The sequence below is a fragment of the Herpailurus yagouaroundi genome, unplaced genomic scaffold (assembly GCF_014898765.1).
Source record: "Herpailurus yagouaroundi ecotype Mexico unplaced genomic scaffold, PumYag 139, whole genome shotgun sequence".
NCBI classification, from domain to species: Eukaryota; Metazoa; Chordata; class Mammalia; order Carnivora; family Felidae; genus Herpailurus; species Herpailurus yagouaroundi.
The window spans coordinates 1711045-1731273 of NW_024412394.1; the positions used below are offsets into that span (position 1 = coordinate 1711045).

The 20229-nt window shown below is 38.0% G+C and overlaps 1 protein-coding gene across 2 annotated transcripts in view; it reads right to left on the reverse strand.

Moving 5' to 3' along the window:
• ILRUN (inflammation and lipid regulator with UBA-like and NBR1-like domains) overlaps window positions 1–20229 on the reverse strand; it is a 96568-nt gene that overhangs the window by 39470 nt on the left and 36869 nt on the right. Inside the window, exons 2-3 of one of the 2 annotated variants that reach the window (XM_040473251.1) lie at window positions 19069–19223; window positions 13070–13267 (exon numbers count right to left, since the gene is read on the reverse strand). In XM_040473251.1, the coding sequence (XP_040329185.1) occupies window positions 13070–13267; window positions 19069–19223 (353 nt within the window). The remainder of the gene's footprint in view (window positions 1–13069; window positions 13268–19068; window positions 19224–20229) is intronic. The other variant, XM_040473252.1, reaches the window with a different exon arrangement.

The window sequence follows — 20229 nt, forward strand, 5'->3', positions numbered from 1 at the left end:
GTTGGAATTAAATAGATGACGATTGCACAATACTGTGAATGTACTAAACACCACAGAATTGTACACTTTAAAATTTTACCCCAATAATGGGGCACCTGGGTGGCTCAGTCGGTTGAGCATCTGACTTCAGCTCAGGTCATGATCTCACACAGCTCGTGAGCTCGAGCCCCTTGTCGGGCTCTGTGCTGACAGCTTGGAGCCTGGAGCCTGCTTCAGATTCTGTGTCTCCCTCTCTCTCTGCCCCTAACCCACTCGCATTGTCTCTGTCTCTCTCAAAAATAAATAAACATTAAAAAAAATGTTTACCCCAATAAAAAAATTATCTATAATATTTTGGTTATAGTAATCCAATGGAATGGTATTCAACTACTAAGTTTCTGAAAGTATTTAATAACAGGGGAAAAGATCCTAAAATATTAGCGAGTAGGAAAAAAGTAGATTACACAACTATATGTAACACAAGGTCAAGTTTGAAAAATAAAAATTTTTGTTTTTAATATTTGGACACATACATTAACAGTGTTCATATAGAACAGTAAATGTTTTGCTTTGTTCTTTATATTTTTTCTATTTTCTATGTTTTATATTTCTTTTATTGTCAGGACAAATACACTTTTAAAAGAATTTAGTCACAAATAAATAATAAGTTTAGCACTGTAACGGACTTCCAAGTCCCTCAAATAAGAGAACAAATAGAAAACAAATAAAATAGTTTGAATTCAAATATATAAATAATTACATTAAATACCAGTTAGAAGACAGAGATTATCAGGTTAGGGGGAAAATGGCCCAACTATATGCCATCTCCAAGAAACTCCAAATACAAAGACATAGTTAGGTTGAAAGTAAAAGGCTGGAAAAAGATATATCATGCAAACAGTTATCAAAGAAAGGAAGAGTGGCTGTATTAATATCAGACAAAGTAGACTTCAGAATAAAGAAAATTACCAGGAAAAGGGGGGGACATTACACAATAACAAATGGGTGATTCACCTAGAAGACATAATCTCAAATATGTACGCACCTAACAACTGAGCTTCAGAATACATGGACCAAACACTGACAGAACCGGAAGAAGAAACAGACAAACCCAAAGCTGTAGTTGGAGACTTCAACACTTCTTTTTCAGTAACAGACAGAACTAGTAGACCAAAGAAACAAGCAAATAATAAAGACATAGAGGAATTAAACATCACCAACCAACTGGATCTGACATTTATACAATACTCCACCCAACAACAGCAAAATAGACATTCTTTTGAAGCACACATGAAATATTCACCAGCAAAATAGACAGTATAGTATCTCCTGGATCAAAAACATCTTAGCAAATTTAAAAGATCTGAAATCATATAAACTGTGTTCTCTGACCATAATGGAATGAAACTAGAAATGATTAAACAAGATAACAGAGGGGCAACCTGGGTGGCTCAGTTGGTTAAGCGTCCGACTTCAACTCAGGTCATGATCTTATGGCTCATGGGTTCAAGCTCCGCTTCAGGCTCTGTGCTGATATGACAGCTCAGAGCCTGGAGCCTGCTTCGGATTCTGTCTCCCTCTCTCTCTGTCCCTCCCCCACTTGCAGTCTGTCTCTCTCAAAAATAAACATTAAAAAAAACAAAACAAGATAACAAAAATCACCAAACACTTGGAAATTTAACACACTTCTATATAATCCATGGGTCAAACACAAAGGCTCAAGGGAAATCAGAAAATATTTCCAACTGAGTGAAACTAAAAATACAGTACTTCAAAATTTGTGCTTGTAGCTAAAAATAGTGCTTAGAGGAGAATTATAGTTGCTACAAACTAAGTGTGCCCCAGCCCCCAAATTTTTATGTTGAAACCTAATCCCCAATATGACTGTATTTGGAGGTGAGGCCTTAGAGAAGTGATTAAGTCACGAGGTCTCAAGAATGTGATTACTGCCTTAAAAAAAACAAAACAAAAAAAAAACCCAAAAAACACACACACCCCAGAGAGCTCCCTTACCCCTTCTGCTATGTTGAGAGCACACAAGAACTATGAACTAGGAAGCAGTCTCTCATCAGATACCAATCTGCTGGAGTTTTGATCTTAGACTTCTCACCCTATAGAACTGTGGGAAACAAATTTCTGTTGTCTACAAGCCACCTAATCTTTTTTTTTTTTAATTTTTTAAATGTTCATTTATTTTGAGAGGGGGTGCGCAAGCAAGAGAGGGGAGAGAGAGATGGAGAGAGAGCACGGCTCCATGCTCAGAGCAGGGCTCAATCCCAAGACCATGAGATCACAACCTGACCCAGTATCATGAGTTGGATGCTCAACTGACTGAACCACCCAGGTGTCCCAGCACCTAATCTCTAATAGTTTGTTACAGCCGCCTGAACAGGCTAAGAAAATAGCATTAAACACCTACATTACAAAAGAAAGGTCTCAAGTCAACCTTAGCTTCCATCTTAAGAAACTGGAAAAACAATAAAATAAACCCAAATCAAGCAGAAGGAACAAATAAAAATAAGAGCAGAAATCCATGTAACTGAAAACAGAAAAACAGAAAAATCAATGAAACCAAAAGCTGGTTCTCTGAAAGACCAATAAATTAAGAAATGTATCAAGAAAAAAGGAGAGAAAACACAAAACATCAAGAGTGAGAGAAGAGATTATCACTATGGACCCAGAGGCATTATAATAACAACGGGTACTACAGGGGTGCCTGGGTGGCTCAGTCGGTTAAGCGGCGACTTTGGCTCAGGTCATGATCTCACGGTCCACGAGTTTGAGCCCCACATCGGGCTCTGTGCTGACAGCTTAGAGCCTGGGAGCCTGTTTCAGATTCTGTCTCCCTCTCTCTCTCCCCTCCCCCACTCACGCTCTCTCTCTCTCTCTCTCTCTCTCTCTCTGTGTGTGTCTCTCAAAAATAAACATTAAAAAATTTTTTTTAAAATTAACAAAGGGGGGGCGCCTGGGTGGCGCAGTCGGTTAAGCGTCCAACTTCAGCCAGGTCATGATCTCATGGTCCGTGAGTTCGAGCCCCGCGTCAGGCTCTGGGCTGATGGCTCAGAGCCTGGAGCCTGTTTCTGATTCTGTGTCTCCCTCTCTCTCTGCCCCTCCCCCATTCATGCTCTGTCTCTCTCTGTCCCAAAAAATAAATAAACGTTGAAAAAAAAATTTTTTTTAATAAAAATAACAAAGGGTACTACAAACAACTCTACACACAAAAATTTCACAATTTAGTAAAAAGGACCAATTTCTTGAAATTACCCAGTCACATTGAAATAGATAACCTGAACAGATTTATAACCTATGAAAATACCGAATTAGTAATCCAAAATTTTCCAAAAAAGAATCCTCCAGGCTCAGATGGTTTCACTGGCAAATTCCTTAAAAGAAGACCACCACCAATTCTATATAATTTCTTAAAGAAGGAAAAATACAACATATTAGAGTTTATAGAGTTGTGCTGAACAATGAGAACACATGTAGCTACTGATTACCTGAAATGGGGCTAAAGCCTAGTACTGAAATGATCAAACTTTGGCTATACTAACATATTATTAAACATTTTTTAAAGTCCTCAAATAAGACTTAGGTCAGAAGTAGGATGTGCTTTCTTAACCACTTCTGATTTCTAAACATAAAAAAGAAACTAAAACTAAAATGGAAAAATGACTTTGAAGTGGCTACTAAACCACAGCCTAACCCACTCTAGAATTCAATTGCTCTTAAGATGATCTCAAAACAAAGTATAAGCAAAAACTCTTAGAAAACAAGAGGGAAGTGGAAGGACACTGATCACTACAAAGCAAAATCCAGAGGTTAATAGGCTCACACAGCATTCCTTTCTAGAGCCCAAATGTCCAATACTGACATTCTCTTTGGAAATAAAGGGAAGCCTAAGCTTTTTAAACATAAAAGAAGAAAAATAAGAGAGCTTTTAAAAAAAGTATTTTTTTCAAGATAAAGATTATAGAATGAACTAATTTCTAAGTGATAAATATCTTTGCCATTTCAAGGAAAAACCCATTCGAGTATTTTGTGGCCAGTGTCAAAGCATCATTACAGGAACAGAATGCAATTTGCTTTTCAGTAAGAAGCCATCCTCCTCACAGATTTCCACCTTTAATTACAAGACTAATGGGAAGTTTCTAAAAATAAAGTAATGGCTACATTCTGAGCAGTAACAAAGAATATAAACCACATGTGAAAAACTAAGATCTCAGGTAAAGCTTAAGAGACCAATACACTGATCATTTTAGACACTAATCATCATTCTGTTAAAAAATAACCACACAATTTTCAGCAGGTTTACAGCACATACTGACAAACTAAGTATTCACCATGATTTGAGTGGAAGGCAATTATGCTTGCTTCCTTACTTTCATAAGAGGTATGATCTGGCCTGATTCAGATGGAAGTATACACAATGGCACTTACTAACAATTTCCATCACACAACAATTTAGTACAACTTTAAGAATTTCTCATGTGAAACAATTTCAGCATATATGTAAACATTTTTTTTGTGAAGGAGAAATGTACTATATCTCCTCCATTGTTCTTTTTTTCCCTCACTTTTATTATTTCTGAAATCAAAATCATACAATCAAATGTGTTCATTTAATGTAATGACTCTACCCCTCCCCTTAATCATATAAAAACTGCTGTCACCTAAGAATCAGAGAAGCGCAGTTTTTAAGTGTTTTATTATGATAGGGCTATATACTAAGTTAACGAAATACTTTTTAACTAGCTCCAGCCTCAGCTATAGCCCTTACCAGTGCATACACACAAAAAAGGATTACATAAACATATTCTTAAAAGCAAATTATGCTTAACTATTTAATCTTTTAAAATTTTAAATCAATATAAAGGTTACTTTATAACTTCTTTTTATCAAAAAATATATTAATATTTCAATGAAGAATCAGATTTGCTTAAAAACATTTTTTTTAATGTTTACTTACATGAGAGAGAGAGAGAGAGAGAGAGAGAGAGAGAGAGTGTGTCTCAAAGAGAGAGAGAGTGGGGGAGGGGCAGAGAGAGGGAGAAACAGATTCCCAAGCAGGCTTGATGCTGTCAGCATGGAGCCTGATGCAGGGCTAGATCTCAACTGCGAGAACACAACATGAGCCAAAATCAAGAATGGTACGATTAACTGACTGAGCCACCCAGGTGCCCCTGGTTAAAAACATTTTTAAGGAACTGTCAATCTCCATATTTACAATCCTTAGAAACTGACATTCCAGGTCAGAGAAGTTTCTTTAACAAAAGAGCTTTACCTACCATAAGAAAAAAAGATGCTGCTTTCAAATTATATTTTTGCCCTTCTATCAAATCCTTATATATACATATTAGGCCTACTGAGAAATAATAAAACTAATTATGAAGCAAATTGTTAGCAATAACAGCACATATTAAAACGACTCGCAGTTGAATTTCAAAGTAGTTACATTTGATGCTTCATACTTGGACATGCAAATATTTTATTTACTATCCTTTATGGATTGATTACTGTTTCATCCTATTTCTTGATTTTCTATGTTCCATAGAGTTTCATGACCCACATATGTGCATTTTAGAAGTTAATCTGAACAGTACAGCCATTTCACATTGCCTTCAACGCATGTAGAACTACCTAGACACAAATAATTACTCCATCTGGTGAGGCACCACTACCAACAGCAGGCTTCCTTCTCTGAAGCTGAAATAGCACATCACCTTATAGACTTAATATAAACCTTAAACATAAAGATATTTAAGGATTTCAGATCTCATTTACATTTTGAAATGTCCTTTCTAAAAATAAACATTTCCCATACAAGTCACATTCAGCTTAGGCTAGCATTTCTTTATCAAAAAAGAAATCTGTTGTTTTCAAGGGCTGCTCTTATTTCTTTAAAAAATTTTTTTTTAACATTTATGTGACAGAGAGACAGAGAGAGACTGATGGAGAGAAAGACTGCGGGGGAGGGGCACAGAGAGAGAGGGAGACCGAGAATCCCAAGCAGGCTCTGTGCTGTAAGCACAGAGCCCCACATGGGGCTCATTCTCACAAACCATAAGATCATGACCTGAGCCGAAATCAAGAGATGGACACTTAACTGACTGAGCCACTCAAGCGCCCCTCATATTTTTGATAGTGCAGAATTCTAGAGACCAGAACTGAAACAGTGCCTTATTGAGGATCTTCTAGAAGCAAATGAGGCAACCTTTTGAGTCCAAGATACAAAAAAGAGAGGTTCTAAAAGTCAAGTCACCTAAATAGACATTTTTCCAAAGAAGACATCCAGATGGCCAATGGACACATGCCAAGTGCTCAAGATCACCAACCATCAGGAAAATGCAAATAAAACCATAATGTAATACCATGTGAACCATCCACACCTGTAGGAATGGCTGTTATCAAAAAGACAAGAAATATCAAGTTTTTGTTTTGTTTTTTAAAGTAGGCTCCACACCCAATACAGGGCTTGAACTCACAATCCCAAGATCAAGAGTCACATGCTTTACTAACTGAGCCAGCCAGGTGCCCCCAGAAATATCAAGTTTTGATGAGGATGTGGAGAAAAAGGAACCCTTATACACTGCCGGTATATACTGATGCAGCCACTATGGCAAACAGTATGGAGTTTCTTCAAAAAATTAAACAGGGGCACGTGGGTGGCTCCATCAGTTGAGCGTCCGACTTCGGCTCAGGTCATGATCTTACAGTTTGTGAGTTTGAGCCCCGCGTCGGGCTCTGTGTTGGCAGCTCAGAGCCTGGAGCCTGCTTCGGATTCTGTGTCTCCCCGTCTCTCGGCCCCTCCCCTGCTCATGCTCTGTGCCTCTCTGTCTCTCAATAATAAATAAATGTTTAAAAAAAATGTTTTTTTAATTAAAAAAAAATTAAACATAGAACTACCATACAACCAGCAGGTATTCATAAAAAATTTTTTAAAAATGAAAACACTAATTTGAAAAGACATACACACCCCTATGTTTCATCACAGCCTTATTTACAATAGTCAAGATATGCAAGCAACCTAAATGTTGATCAACAGATGAATGGATAAAGGAGATGTGGTATATACATACAATGAATATTACTCAGCCATAAGAATGAAATCTTGCCATTTGTGATAACATGGATGGACCTAGAGGGTACTGTGCTAAGTGAAATAAGTCAAAGACAAGTATCATATGATTTCATTTATATGTGGAATCTAAAAAACAAAACAATTTAACGAACAAAAGAGACCCACAGATACAAAGAAATAAACGGTACATAAATGTGTGGCAACTGTATATAAATACGAAATCACTATGTTGTATACCTGAAACTAAAACAATACCGATTATGTTAATTATTCTTCATTAAAAAAAAAAAAGAAAAAGGAAAAGGAAAAGGAAAAGGAAAAGAAAAAGAAAAAGAAAAAGAAAAAGAAAAAGAAAAAGAAAAAGAAAAAGAAAAAGAAAAAGAAAGGTGGGTTCAATATGGAAGAGGGCAAGAGAACTGGCAGAAACGCCAAGAAGAACAGCATCTACATAGAAGACACAAGTGTGGAATCTTGAAGTCTGTATAAAATCAGAGCTTCTTTGATATAACAACGATCAGTTAAAATGTAGGAGAAGAATGAAGAGGGACAATCCCTGCATCACCTGGCTAGGAAGGACATTCCATAATAGGAGGAGGTAGAAGAAGAACTTAGCAAGGTTTTAGGAAATAAACAGTGTGGTTTATATAGAGCACCCCAGGGGGGCCTGGGTGGCTCAGTCGGTTTAGCGTCCGACTTCAGCTCAGGTCATGATCTCACGATCTGTCAGTTTGAGGCCTGTGTCAGGCTCTGTGCTCTGTTCTGTCAGCTCAGAACCTGGAGCTGGCTTTGGATTCTGTGTCTCCCATTCTCTCTGCCCTTCCACTGCTCATTTTCTGTCTCTCCCTCAAAAAATAAACATTTAAAAAAAATTATATGTATATATAATTTTTTTATATATTTATATTTAGCACCCAATATGTTTCCTAATTACATGGGACCTATTATGATTTAGCAGCTTAATAAGGGATGTCCCATTCCTAACCTCTGAGAAACTAAATGAATTATGTATAAGTATTTAATGTACACATACAATGTCCCCAGGGACCCATGTGAACTATTTAACAAGAGGAGACACTTCAAGTGGGAGAAATCTTCATCGGCATGTGATGACCAGACCAGTACTTCACCTTAGCTTACTTCACAACTAGAACACCTCTGATTTAGAAGGAACCATCACAGTACAGGGATAAATCTCTCCTGTGGAATTTTGGAAGAGGGCACTTGATTAGGAGGAGAGAAACATGTTACTGTTGGTATCAAGACTAAAATGGTGACCACCCCTCATGTTGCTTACTGCTTCCCCAGAGTCAAGTGTCCTATAAGAACTGTGCATCTCCTAGCAGGCAGGAACTTCTTGGGCAACTGATAAACTGATATTTACCCAACTACCTAAGAGTTTCCCCACCAATATTAACCCTGCCTTCATTCCCAACTCACTCTGGAAACGTGGAGAAGATGTGGCAACTATAAACCCCATCCTGCCTAAACCCGGACAAGTATCAACACCCTGGGCCAAAGTTTCTTCACAAACCCTATGTAGCAGTGAGAGCCAAATTCATTAGCAAAGATCGTAAAACTACTTTTCTTAATTTAATAACTATAATTTATAACTTTCACTGAACCCTAGACAAATTATTAATTATCTCTGGTCTTCAGTTTCCTCATCATAAAATGTAGCTCATACTTCCCTTATAAGGTGATTTATATGTACAGAGCCCAATACGACGCCTAACATACAGCAGGTATTAGATAACAGGTTGCTTTTATCTAAGAAGCAAAAGTCTGTAAAAAGAAGGTAAAAGAAAATGTTTGAGCTTGAAAATAAATCTGCCAGGAATCAGATACTTAGTGGTACTCAACCAAAGGAGTTAGAAACGTGTGGTTGAAGAAGGTCACTGGTAAAGATGAATATGCAAAGCTAAGGTATTTAGTGAGAGAGGGCCAACGGTCATATAAACATGCCCCACATAGGGAAGAACTGTCCACACAACATGCCAAGAACACCTCTCTTGACTCTGAGAGAGTACAACCAATCTAAAATGGGGGAAGGGGGTCCACTTTATAAATTATTAAATGTGGCAAAAAGCCTTTTTGAGGAAGAGAAATGAACTGAAACATGTTATTATGAAAATAAAGAGAATGGATTCTTTCTAGAGAAGACCATCTAAAGACTATAGAAGAGATCACCCACCAAAAACAAAAGCTTTGTTATTAAAACAGAAAGATGAAACGCTATTGAATAGTTACCTAACTTGTCCAAGTTTGTGCACAGGCAACCTAGGCTTTCTTTCCAAACTCTTACCACTATAATACACTCTATGAGTTTGCAAACTAAGAGTGAACAGAAAAAATGGGAAGAGCCAATCATGGTTAACAAGGCAGTTTATTATTTTTTTAATGTGCATAGTTGTGGTTTTATGTATATTATATTCACATTCTGCCAGTAATTTACCATCTCTGCTATCAGAATGTGTTATAATCAACAGTAATCTGGATTCAATGAAATGTGGTAGTTTGTACAATGGAATTAAATTCTTTACTAGAGAAGATGAATTGTTTGCAAACTACTCCACAAAGCAGTGGAGGTCATCAGAGCAGGCAAACACAGGTTAAGGAGGCTCCCAATTTAACAAAAGCAGTTTCATTTTTTTTTTTTTTAATGTTTATTTATTTTTGAAAGAGACAGAGCACATGAGAGTGAGGCAGGGGCAGAGAGAGAGGGAGACAGAGGAACCGAAGTGTGCTCCGCGCTGACAGCAGCAAACCCAACATTAGGGCTTGAACTCAGGAACTGTGAGATCATGACCTGAGCCAAAGTCAGATACTTAACCGACTGAGCCACCCAGGTGCCTTAAAACCAGTTTCACTTTTATGTTTCCCCTTTTTTCGAGAGGGCATTCATATATGCTTATTTGTAAAGGAAAGCATTCTACTGATTTAAAAAAATGCTTTGAAAATCATGGAACCAGATAAATTATTGAGATCTCTTGAAGATATTAGATTTCACAAAGTCCTAAGAAACAACTCCGATTATATGACCAAGAAAAGCTTTAAATTCTTTACTGCCTCCAAAGCTAGTATATTAATACTCTACCAACTTCTAGAATTTGAGAGGAATGTTACAAGTATAAATTTTAATGTCCCAAATAGAGATAATTATTTTTATCTTAACAATAACACACACACACACACACACACACACACACACACACACACACACACAGAATTCTCGAACACCAGAGAACAGTAAGAAGCAATATCTCTGGATCAAAGGGATTTTTTTTTTTTAAGTCACGTATGCAGTCACACCCCTCCCTTAAAAACACTGACATTCATTTAAAAAAATCTCCACTCCACTCCGCCTGCATTGGGCTCAGCTTTTCGAAGTTACAAAGATAAATTAAGACATGTATCACCTTAAGTTTTAAAGGTGATATATGAGACATTCATCAAATTAACTGGGTAGAAAGAGGTAAAGTGCCAAAGAGAGGCAAGGGAGCAAGAGGTAAAGAGAAAATGCAATGGAAAAAAAAATGCAATGGGAGCTCAGCAGTGGGAGAAATCAGTCAACGCTTGAAAAACACAAATTTGAACTGTGTGGGTCCACTTATATGTGGATTTCTTTATAGATATAGATATAGATATAGATATAGATATAGATATAGATATAGATACAGATATACACACACACACATATATATACATATTTTTATTACTGTAAATGCATTTTCTCTCCCAATTTTCTGAATGACATCTTTTCTCTAGCTTACTTTACTGTAAGAATACAGTATATAACACATATAACTACAAAATATGTGTTAATCGACTTAATGTTTTAATGTTATCAGTAAGGCTTCTGGTCAACAAAGTTATTAGTAAAGTTCTGGGGAAGCCAAAGATTACACATGGATTTTCAACTGTGTGGGGGTGTCAGCACACCTAACCCCCCACGTTGTTCAAGGGTCAACTGTATTTCCAACTGTGCAGGTACAAAGGTTTTTAGAAATGGCCTGAAAAGAGAGTCCAGAAGGAAAGGGACAAATAGTTTCTGCATTCTAATACATGATTGCATATTCATTTGTTATTCGACAAATAATTCACGGTCTAGTAGGAGAAAAGGGTAAGTAAACAAACACCTAAGGGCACCTGGGTGGCTCAGTCTGTTAAACCACTGGATTTTGGCTCAGGTCATGATCTTGCAGTTCATAAGCTCGAGACCCACATCAGGCTCTGCACTGTCAGAATTCTCTGCCTGGAATTCTCTCTCTATTCCTCTATCTCTGCCCCTCCCCTGCTTGTGCACGCTCTCTCTCTCTCTCTCTCTCGCTCTCTCCCAAAATAAAAAAATAAACTTAAAAAAAAAGAAACACCTAAAATACAATGTGTTAATAAGTATAACCAAGCCTGTGCATAATATTAATGAAAAAAGGAGGGATGGATTTCCATGGAGCAGTGAGGAGAGTGAGCAAGGCAGGAAGGGGGAAGAAGCAATGGTGACTTCATCAGGGCCCCAAGGATGAGCAGAAGTTTAATGGAAAGAAGAAAAAAGGGATTTCTGGCCATAGGAATATGAGCAAGAGCAGGGAGAAGTGAAAGCATGTGGCGTCTTTGGGGGCTGGCTGTGGGGGAGTGAAGAGGAGACCGAAGATGAAAGTGAAAACGAGGCCAGATCGTGAGGAGCTTTAAGCCCCATGCCAAGGGAGTTGGCTCCATTACAGTAGGCACGAAGGTTCTAGGCAAAGAATGATGTCACATAAGCACTATGAGACACCCTTTCTAACATTAAAATTTCTTGAGGCTATAAAAATATATAAAGTTTCCACTGGCTGCAAAAACACATAGAAGAACACTGATTCCAGGACCCCCTGAACTCACTCCAAAGATCCAACTGGCCTTGAGTCCACTTAGGAACTCCCTGAGGGCAGTAACTATTTACCATTTATTTTTCTTTGGATTACCAGGACACGGGACATAGTGGAACCAACAGGAACTGATTTGTAATGAAGGACAGTAAGACAGAACAAAAGATGACCCCAACGATCCTGCCTGATCACCTCAGTGGGGTGCTGAGGAGAAGAATGTAAGTTTTGCCTGGGAATATTAAGATTCGGAAACCTACAGGATGCCCAAATGTTCTGTCCATAAGCAGTTCAAACACAGGTTTGGAGCTCCAAAAAGAGTCTGCAGCCACAGATATGAATCTGAACATCGCCATGTAAGCTGTACTGCTGACAGCTGAACCCGTGTGGATGGATGAGGTAACTGAGCAGGAACAGGACCCAGCTCAGAATCTAGGAATCTCAGGGCAAAGATGAGACTAGACAGAGACAGAGAAAGATCATTCAGGGGAGGAGAAACAAGACTGATATCGTGTGAGTCTAGGAAGGTCCACAATTCAAAAAACATTTGGAGTACGGTGCCCAACGAGAGGGTCAGTTAGTGCGAAGACTACGTGCCTATTGGATTTGTAAACTGGGTAGTCTGATTTTCATTTCACTGGAGCGGGTAAACAACAGACTAGGCTGAAGAACAGATGAAAAAGGGAAGAGACAGTGTAGCTCACTCTGCTCAAAAAGTATGGCAATAACGAGAAGGAGTGAGAGGTGTCGACAGGGCCTCAGGTTGGGAGAAGAGTGCACATTTTGTGCATTATCTCTTTTCACATGAGTTCTATCTAGAGACTCTGAGAACAAGGACTGCCTTCAGTATTCTTACAGCATCTACTAGATTATATAAGAAAAAGAGCAGCACTACTAAATCACTGTTTAGAATGCAAGATATATATATATCTCATGCACTTTGCTAAATTTTAACTAACTTCCTCGTGTAAAAGGGAGAGCACTAGACTGAATCAATTAGTCATTAAATTCAAGTCATTTACCTGCATGGGGTGACTGTTTAAAAGAGGCCATGCCTTGTTATGTAATTTGACAGGCTCTGTGAGCAACACTGGGAATGATGGAAGATATTACCTTAATTCCTTCACCCTGGGCTGCACAAGGACATACTCACCTCCATAGTAGAGTCCTGTAGCAGTGCACATCCGCCACTGTCCCTGATACATTCCTGCTCTGCTGGGGCTGCACATCTGGACGCTGACATCTGCAATCTCTTGGGGCTCTAGCGATCTCACCATCACCATGTTCACATGTCCAAATTGGTCTCCCCCGACATATTTAAGACAAACCCCTGGAGGCCAGGCCTCTGCCCCTGAGTTCAAGCAAAAGAAAAAAATGTTAGGCAATTAGTGGTCCTATGCCGGGTGCAGTTCATTACACAATTGCAGAAGAGGCCTCTTTCTCGGTCTTTCACACATACGTGAACCTAGCCACATATCCTTGAGCTAGATAATGTCACAAGACTGATCAGAAGGATTATCAGAGTTAACAACCTCTGACCAACAGTCTATCCCTAAGATAAAGGACATATGACCAAAGCAAGGCAGTTCCTCAAGAAGATGTGTTTCAGGGGACCCCAGGGAAGGCCATACGTCACACTGAATCCATAGAACCTAAGAATGATGTCCAGGAAGAGCCATGGAAATGAAGCACAGGCCCACATCTTCGGAGGCCTGTAACACATGCCCATTTTCACTTGAACTTTTTAAGCTGACATTCAAAGTAAAAATACATACATCTGATTGTCCCTACTTTTTCTATCAAGGCAAGAGGATGAAACACATGAGGAATAATTCCTGTATTATTTTCATTTGAAAACATTTCCCCTGATGTATGACTTTTCTTCTGGCGTCCGTAACTATGAAAAGACCAAGGTTCAAGAGACTCTGCAAAGACAAGACAGAGGAGTCAAGTGAAAGTTTCTTTTTCAGAATCTAATAGTAGTGGGGAAAATAGGAACAGGTAACTCCCCTCGTTAATAACACAACGAACTGTGGTCTCAGGGGGGATGACAGCAGCCAGACATACTTGTATAAAGGATAGGAATGGCAATACAGAGAAAAGGCATTAGCTGGAATATCTTTCCTCCTTTGGAAGTGACAAAGATCCTATTTGCGTACCTCTTCCTGTGTACCTGTTTTCATGAAAACGAATTCAAAATGAGAAATCCATATACTTTGTTCTGACAAGTCATAGGGCCACACAGTGACTAGAGGTTATCTTTCCTGTGAAGTTTCTCCAATATACTCCTTTTTTTTGCTGTAGACAGAAACCTCTATATATCTTTTGGGGGGATATATACATTCATTATAAAAATACACCACTGTGAAAAGATAGATATGGCCAGACTCTCAGGACAAAGCACGCTTGAAATTTCTCTTCTAAGAGTATTCTAGCATGCCTTAGTACCTAGTTCTCAAAGTGCCAGACTGGTTTTGATATACCTGATGACTCACGATCGAAAAAGGAACCAGAGAAAAAAGCAGCTACAGCTCCACTGCTGAGACCTCAGCCCCATCATGAATAGCACACTCCGTGGCTCCTGGGTCTTAAGGGGTAGCAGATGAAGCAACAGGAGCTATGTTTTGTCACACACTCCTAAAAAACACACCTGCCGGCAAAGTGCCCTCCCAAGTTAACACCACAAAACGCAGGTGCTGCCGGTGGAAAGGCTGTAGATGATACCCTGGCAATACATGCAAATTCTGTTTTTCATTTCTGGGGCCTATGGCCTTGGCAAAAGCATATTTGTCTTAGGTCGAGAATAGAAGCAGCTGGCATGAAGCACCTTGGAAAATGTCAGTCTTTCTAAAGACCAAGATCAAGAGGAAAATTACACTACTGTTTTAGGGTCAAATTCACAATTTTTCTTTCAAACACACACCCATACACACACACACACACACCTGAAACAAGACAACATCTATTTGTATGAAAACCCGAGAATGTATCTGTTTTTGAATGTCTAAGAAAATAAGGAAAACAAGCCTGTCTACATGTGGGACATACTGGGCTGTCCTGAGCAGACAACCACAAACAACCCAGTCAGTCAGATCTGTCAGCTACACGAAATAGGGAGTGCTGCCATACTCCAGAGGAACGGAGTTCACTGGTAAACAGTAAATGATCAACAAACTATACAGTTACAGTCCTCATCTTTTTTAGTACACCAAATACTCTAGTAATGTGTTACCTAGAGGCATGTAGAAGAAAAAACTGGATGAGTTATCCACCATCAACTCCAAAGTGTTAATCTGCTATAAGTGAAGAACCAATCATTTCCCTTCTGAGAGTTACCAATAGAGAGTTCACAACCACAACATACAGTTTTACAGCCTGTTAGGATAGGTAAACTCTAAAGAGATCAAAGATACCGGTTCTTAATACAGAGGAAAGAGAAATACTGGTGACCTGTATCGACTACCAGCATACCTAAAATCTGGATTTGAGAAATATAATACAACACGGTTTCAAATTAAGTCTCAGTTACAAAATGGCTTAATGGGGGATAGATACATCTAGAAGAAAAGAAAGACTAATTTGTGTTTTATAACTTCCCAAGTTAAGTACCATAAGCACGTATAGGATCAAGGCTGTGATTCTCCAGGTATTGTGGAGTATAATTTTATTCAAACAAATAAAAAGTAAATACGAAACAAAAAAATTCTGCAATATGGTAATTTTGAGATGATAGAGAACATGGCAAAAATGAGATAAAAGTCTTATCAGTTCCAGAAAGCCTGGGCTTACTAGGTATAAATAATTATAGAAATAGTTTGGAGACAGTAAGGAACATCCAAAGAGCAATGAGGAAGTAAAAAAACCTCAGTGAAGCTCCTCTATTCTTTTTAACCCCCATAAGCTTGGAGATTACATTTCAAATTAAGCTACATGCAAACAGGGCCTTTCATTGATCTTGTCACTATTTGCTGAATGGATGAAGCAGAATTACCTTCTCTATAGTCATACTGAAGAGAAAAGTAGAAATTAAATATTTTAAGGAGCCAAAAGAAAAATGGATAAAACAGTTGTTCTTTCTCAAGGACTTTTCTTAACCCTTGTTTTATGTTCACAAAAAATAAAGTTGACTCTGAAGCCACTTTCTCACATCACAATCTCAACTACTTCACCAAAGTCCACGAACACCAGAGTTTACCGTAACATGCTCAGCTTAACATTCACTACAGTTGGACAATAAAGCATGGCTGTAACAACTGGGAAGCTGTAAGTGTTGGTAAGGAAAATTATCTACTTTCACCATGGAGGGCAGTTTCAAATTTTTACTTTCCATTTTAATGCTAAGATTTCCTGATTGAGTTTCCCAAGCTTCTAGTACTTATATAGTGCCAAAGGTTTGGATCCTGGGATTCTGCGTCTGTCATTAAATGTCTCGCTTCTGTTTTTCTATGGTCTGAAACCAAGGATTTAAACAGTATTAAAAGTTGAATTTTAAACAATGTGTGACATCCATCTTCTTTGGGAAAACCGTTGGGACAGCTATATGCAGTTCCTATCAATCTCACCTGTTGTATATTTGAATGCTTGGCATGCCTAAAACATAACAGCAGAAAGATGCCATGAAAATTATTTGTGAAACTATTTCAGTGAGCACTTATCTCTTAGAGAAGGTTATGAATGAGAGGAAAAGAGTCAGAGGAGAAATAGCTAAGGCCTGCCCTTCTTCTGTGTTACTCTATTTCCAGAAAGAACTCAGGCCAGATTAGAATGATGCTAAAGAACCAGTACACGTGCATGTTTTCCCTCTTACTCTTTAAGAACATACCAATTCGTTAGTTATGGGACGCCAGTTTCTCCTCAATCAAATGGAAAGTATTTAGTGTACAGATACAATACTATTTTACAACTGGATGAACAATTTCCAGAAGGATACAAAAATCTACATGTTTAAAGTAACCTGAAAGGTAAAATCTCCAGCCAACTGCTGTCCAACTTTTCAAGAGGTGTTCAAGCAAAAAATGTCCTTTCACAGGAAGAAAGACTGCAGACCCAGAAGCTACTTTAAACTGGAGATACTACACAAAAGTAGGCAGAAAAATGCAGCCAGGCCCACCAGTACAGATTCTCTCCAAGTCAAGATGAAAGGCAGGCTCTTTGGGGCTCTGATTTGACATTCTAGACATTTTAGATCAATCTCTCCCAATCACTGTCTAGTGAGTAAGTGGATGTATCAAGAGCCTTTCTGAAATACAAAATGGTTTCTGCAACCAAACAGTATTTTAAATATTTCAACAGTACTCTAAGGACTTTCAATATTTAAAAACGCAATGAAGAACTCATGGAAAGCCTGACCATTTTCAGTGTTTTCAGTACAAATAAAAGAGGTCTTAGATTAAATTTTTTCATGAAATAAAACGTATCCATGTATAGGTTTCAAAAGGAGTTTTGACCAGCAACACAACAGGTTTTAGTAATTCAGAGCAGAAATATGATGAACAGAAGCTGAACTAAAGAGGCTGTTATAATATTTTTAAAAGCCCACAACATTAAGAAAAGTGAGAAAGAAATCAGACCCTCTCAAAAGGGAAAGAAATTAGACAAAAATAAACGACCTTTAAAAAAAAAAAGAATTTCATGGGGCGCCTGGGTGGCGCAGTGGGTTAAGCGTCCGACTTCAGCCAGGTCATGATCTCACGGTCCGTGAGTTCGAGCCCCGCGTCAGGCTCTGGGCTGATGGCTCAGAGCCTGGAGCCTGTTTCCGATTCTGTGTCTCCCTCTCTCTCTGCCCCTCCCCCGTTCATGCTCTGTCTCTCTCTATCCCAAAAATAAATAAACGTTGAAAAAAAAAAAAAAAAGAATTTCAAAAAAAATAGAAAACATGGCTATTTTTCCATATTACCATGTGACTCTCAAACTAACGATGCCCCACACCATTGTAACCAAAAGGGAGAAGAAGCTACTAAAAATTTTATAAAGCCACGAATGTCCCCTATCATCTACAACACTGGGGTCAATCCAGACTATATTCATTTCCTCAGTGGCATACTGAACCTCCATCCAAGGGAGAGTTACTTCTAAATAAGCCAGAAAAACTAAGAATAACAATTTGGTACATTATATATAAAAGGCTAGTGTAGTCAGTTTTTTCCCATCATAAAAAAATTACAGTCTAAAGAACTGAAAAGTAAACAGTCAATAAAAGGTCACTTTTACAGGTTTGAGTCCCAAGAGTTGAATCAGCTCACATCACACCTTGCTAGATAGGGTTCCCCCACATCCACAGATTTTTAGCTAAATATGCCTTTTGCCTAGTTTTCCATCTCTCAGAATTTCCCTGTTCCGTCCTTAGCAACAAGAAAGTTAAAGCATCCTCATCCAGTCAGCAGCATTGTTACTGGACGAAACTAGCAATACTAAACCCATTCAAATTTAAAAAGTCATTATAATAATAAGTAAAAGATAATTAACCGTTACCAGATACCATTTTCAAAGAACTACTGTTAACTTATTTTTAATTTTCCTTAAAGTCAGCAGTACATCAAAACAATGCTTTAAAAGAAAACTTCTCAATCTTTTCATCTTTCCCATTCTGAACAAATCCCCACATTTCTTACCCTATTTTTCAAAGTGGTATTAATGTTGTAGAGAGATACCTCAAGGAAATTTCATAAAGAATCATCCTTATGGTTATAAAGAAATGAGCTTTCAAAAGAGCAGATGCTCACAGCTCTTTCTAACTACCTTGTTCTATTCAAGGATGTACCTCCTCTAGTCTGCTGGAAAGAACTGGAAGATTAATTAGAGCAGAATTAAAATGATGGAGTAGAACTGTACAGGTGAAGATAATACCATCACCACACACAGGCCTAGCTCCTGGTATCAAATGAATATTGAATTGTTTAGAGGCCTCAACACTTAAATTGAAAGGAAAAAAAAAAGGATGAAAGATCTAAATTATTTTTCCTGACCTAAAGCAGGGGACATTTCACTGATGTTTGGTCATCACACCAGCATAAAAAAGTACTGTATCATGTATATGAAAAAGCTCAGAATTACAAAAGCACATTCCTGAAGCTAAAACATTTCCCTAATTCTTTTAACTACAGAACAACACAAAAAAACTGGGCAATGAAGAATTGCCTGTTATCCATTTACCAGAATTCTGGATCCGCCACGTTTTTATAAATTGAGTATCTGGAGGTATCGACTCCCCTTCTCCTATGGTGACATCTTCAACAAACGACATAGAGGGCACACTGATGTTTGGGCTCTCAAAGTCATAATAGGCGCCAATTGCTGCTTGTAGGTTCCTATAAACAAAAAGAAAAGACAAAAGACTTTAGTCCTGTCCAGAGTATATTATCCTGATTGTCAAACAAATGGAAAAAGCTTACTTCTCAGGACTTGTTATCGAACCGAAGGCTCTTGGTATATAAATCTTCAGAGCCACCGATTCTGGCTGAGGAACAACAGGGAAAAACCCAGGACTAACAAACCTGTGCAACACTTTTCTCCCAGGGTGCCCACATAAAAAGTAAGAAACATTAGCATCATCAGCAACAATATGAAGAAATCTTTTACCCACAAGGATAGCAAGTACGGGTAAAGAAAAAGAGAGCTCCTCTATAACTGTGCCTGGAATTCAAAAAAGCTCGATTTTAAAAAACATTCCAAGTACTTAATTTTTTGAAAAGGCAATACATGCAGATGGTTCAGAAAGTTTTGTACAGTGAAAACTAGCCATCTTATCTCTTCTTTCCTATACACACATACCCATAATTGTTCATATCACTTTCTTAAATACCCTTCCAGAACTTCCTTATGCATATACAAGCAAATGATATTCTTTCTTCTTCCCCTTTTACACAATTAGTGATATATTATACATTGTCCTTTGCTTTATTCCCTTTATTCCCATGAAGACAGTCCTCTATCAGTACATAGCGAATATTGTTTTTTATAGCTGTATCCAATGTACAGATACATCATTACTTACGTAACGAGTCCACTTATGAGTTTGTTTCCAATCTTTAATTCTTCCATAAATAAGCTTAAGCACATATCGTTTATATGCAATATATATATAATATATAAAATATATATGTGTATATATATATATATATATATATATATGCAAATGCATCTGTAGGATAAATTCCTATAAGTGATACTGCTAGGTCAAAGAGCATGGATGTGCAGTTTTAATAGATGTATCTAAACTTCCCTCAATAAAGCTGTACACTTAATGAATGCTCCCACCAAGAATGTATGAGAGTGTATATTCCCTCATTTGTTCATCAACAGTGTTCGTCCAAA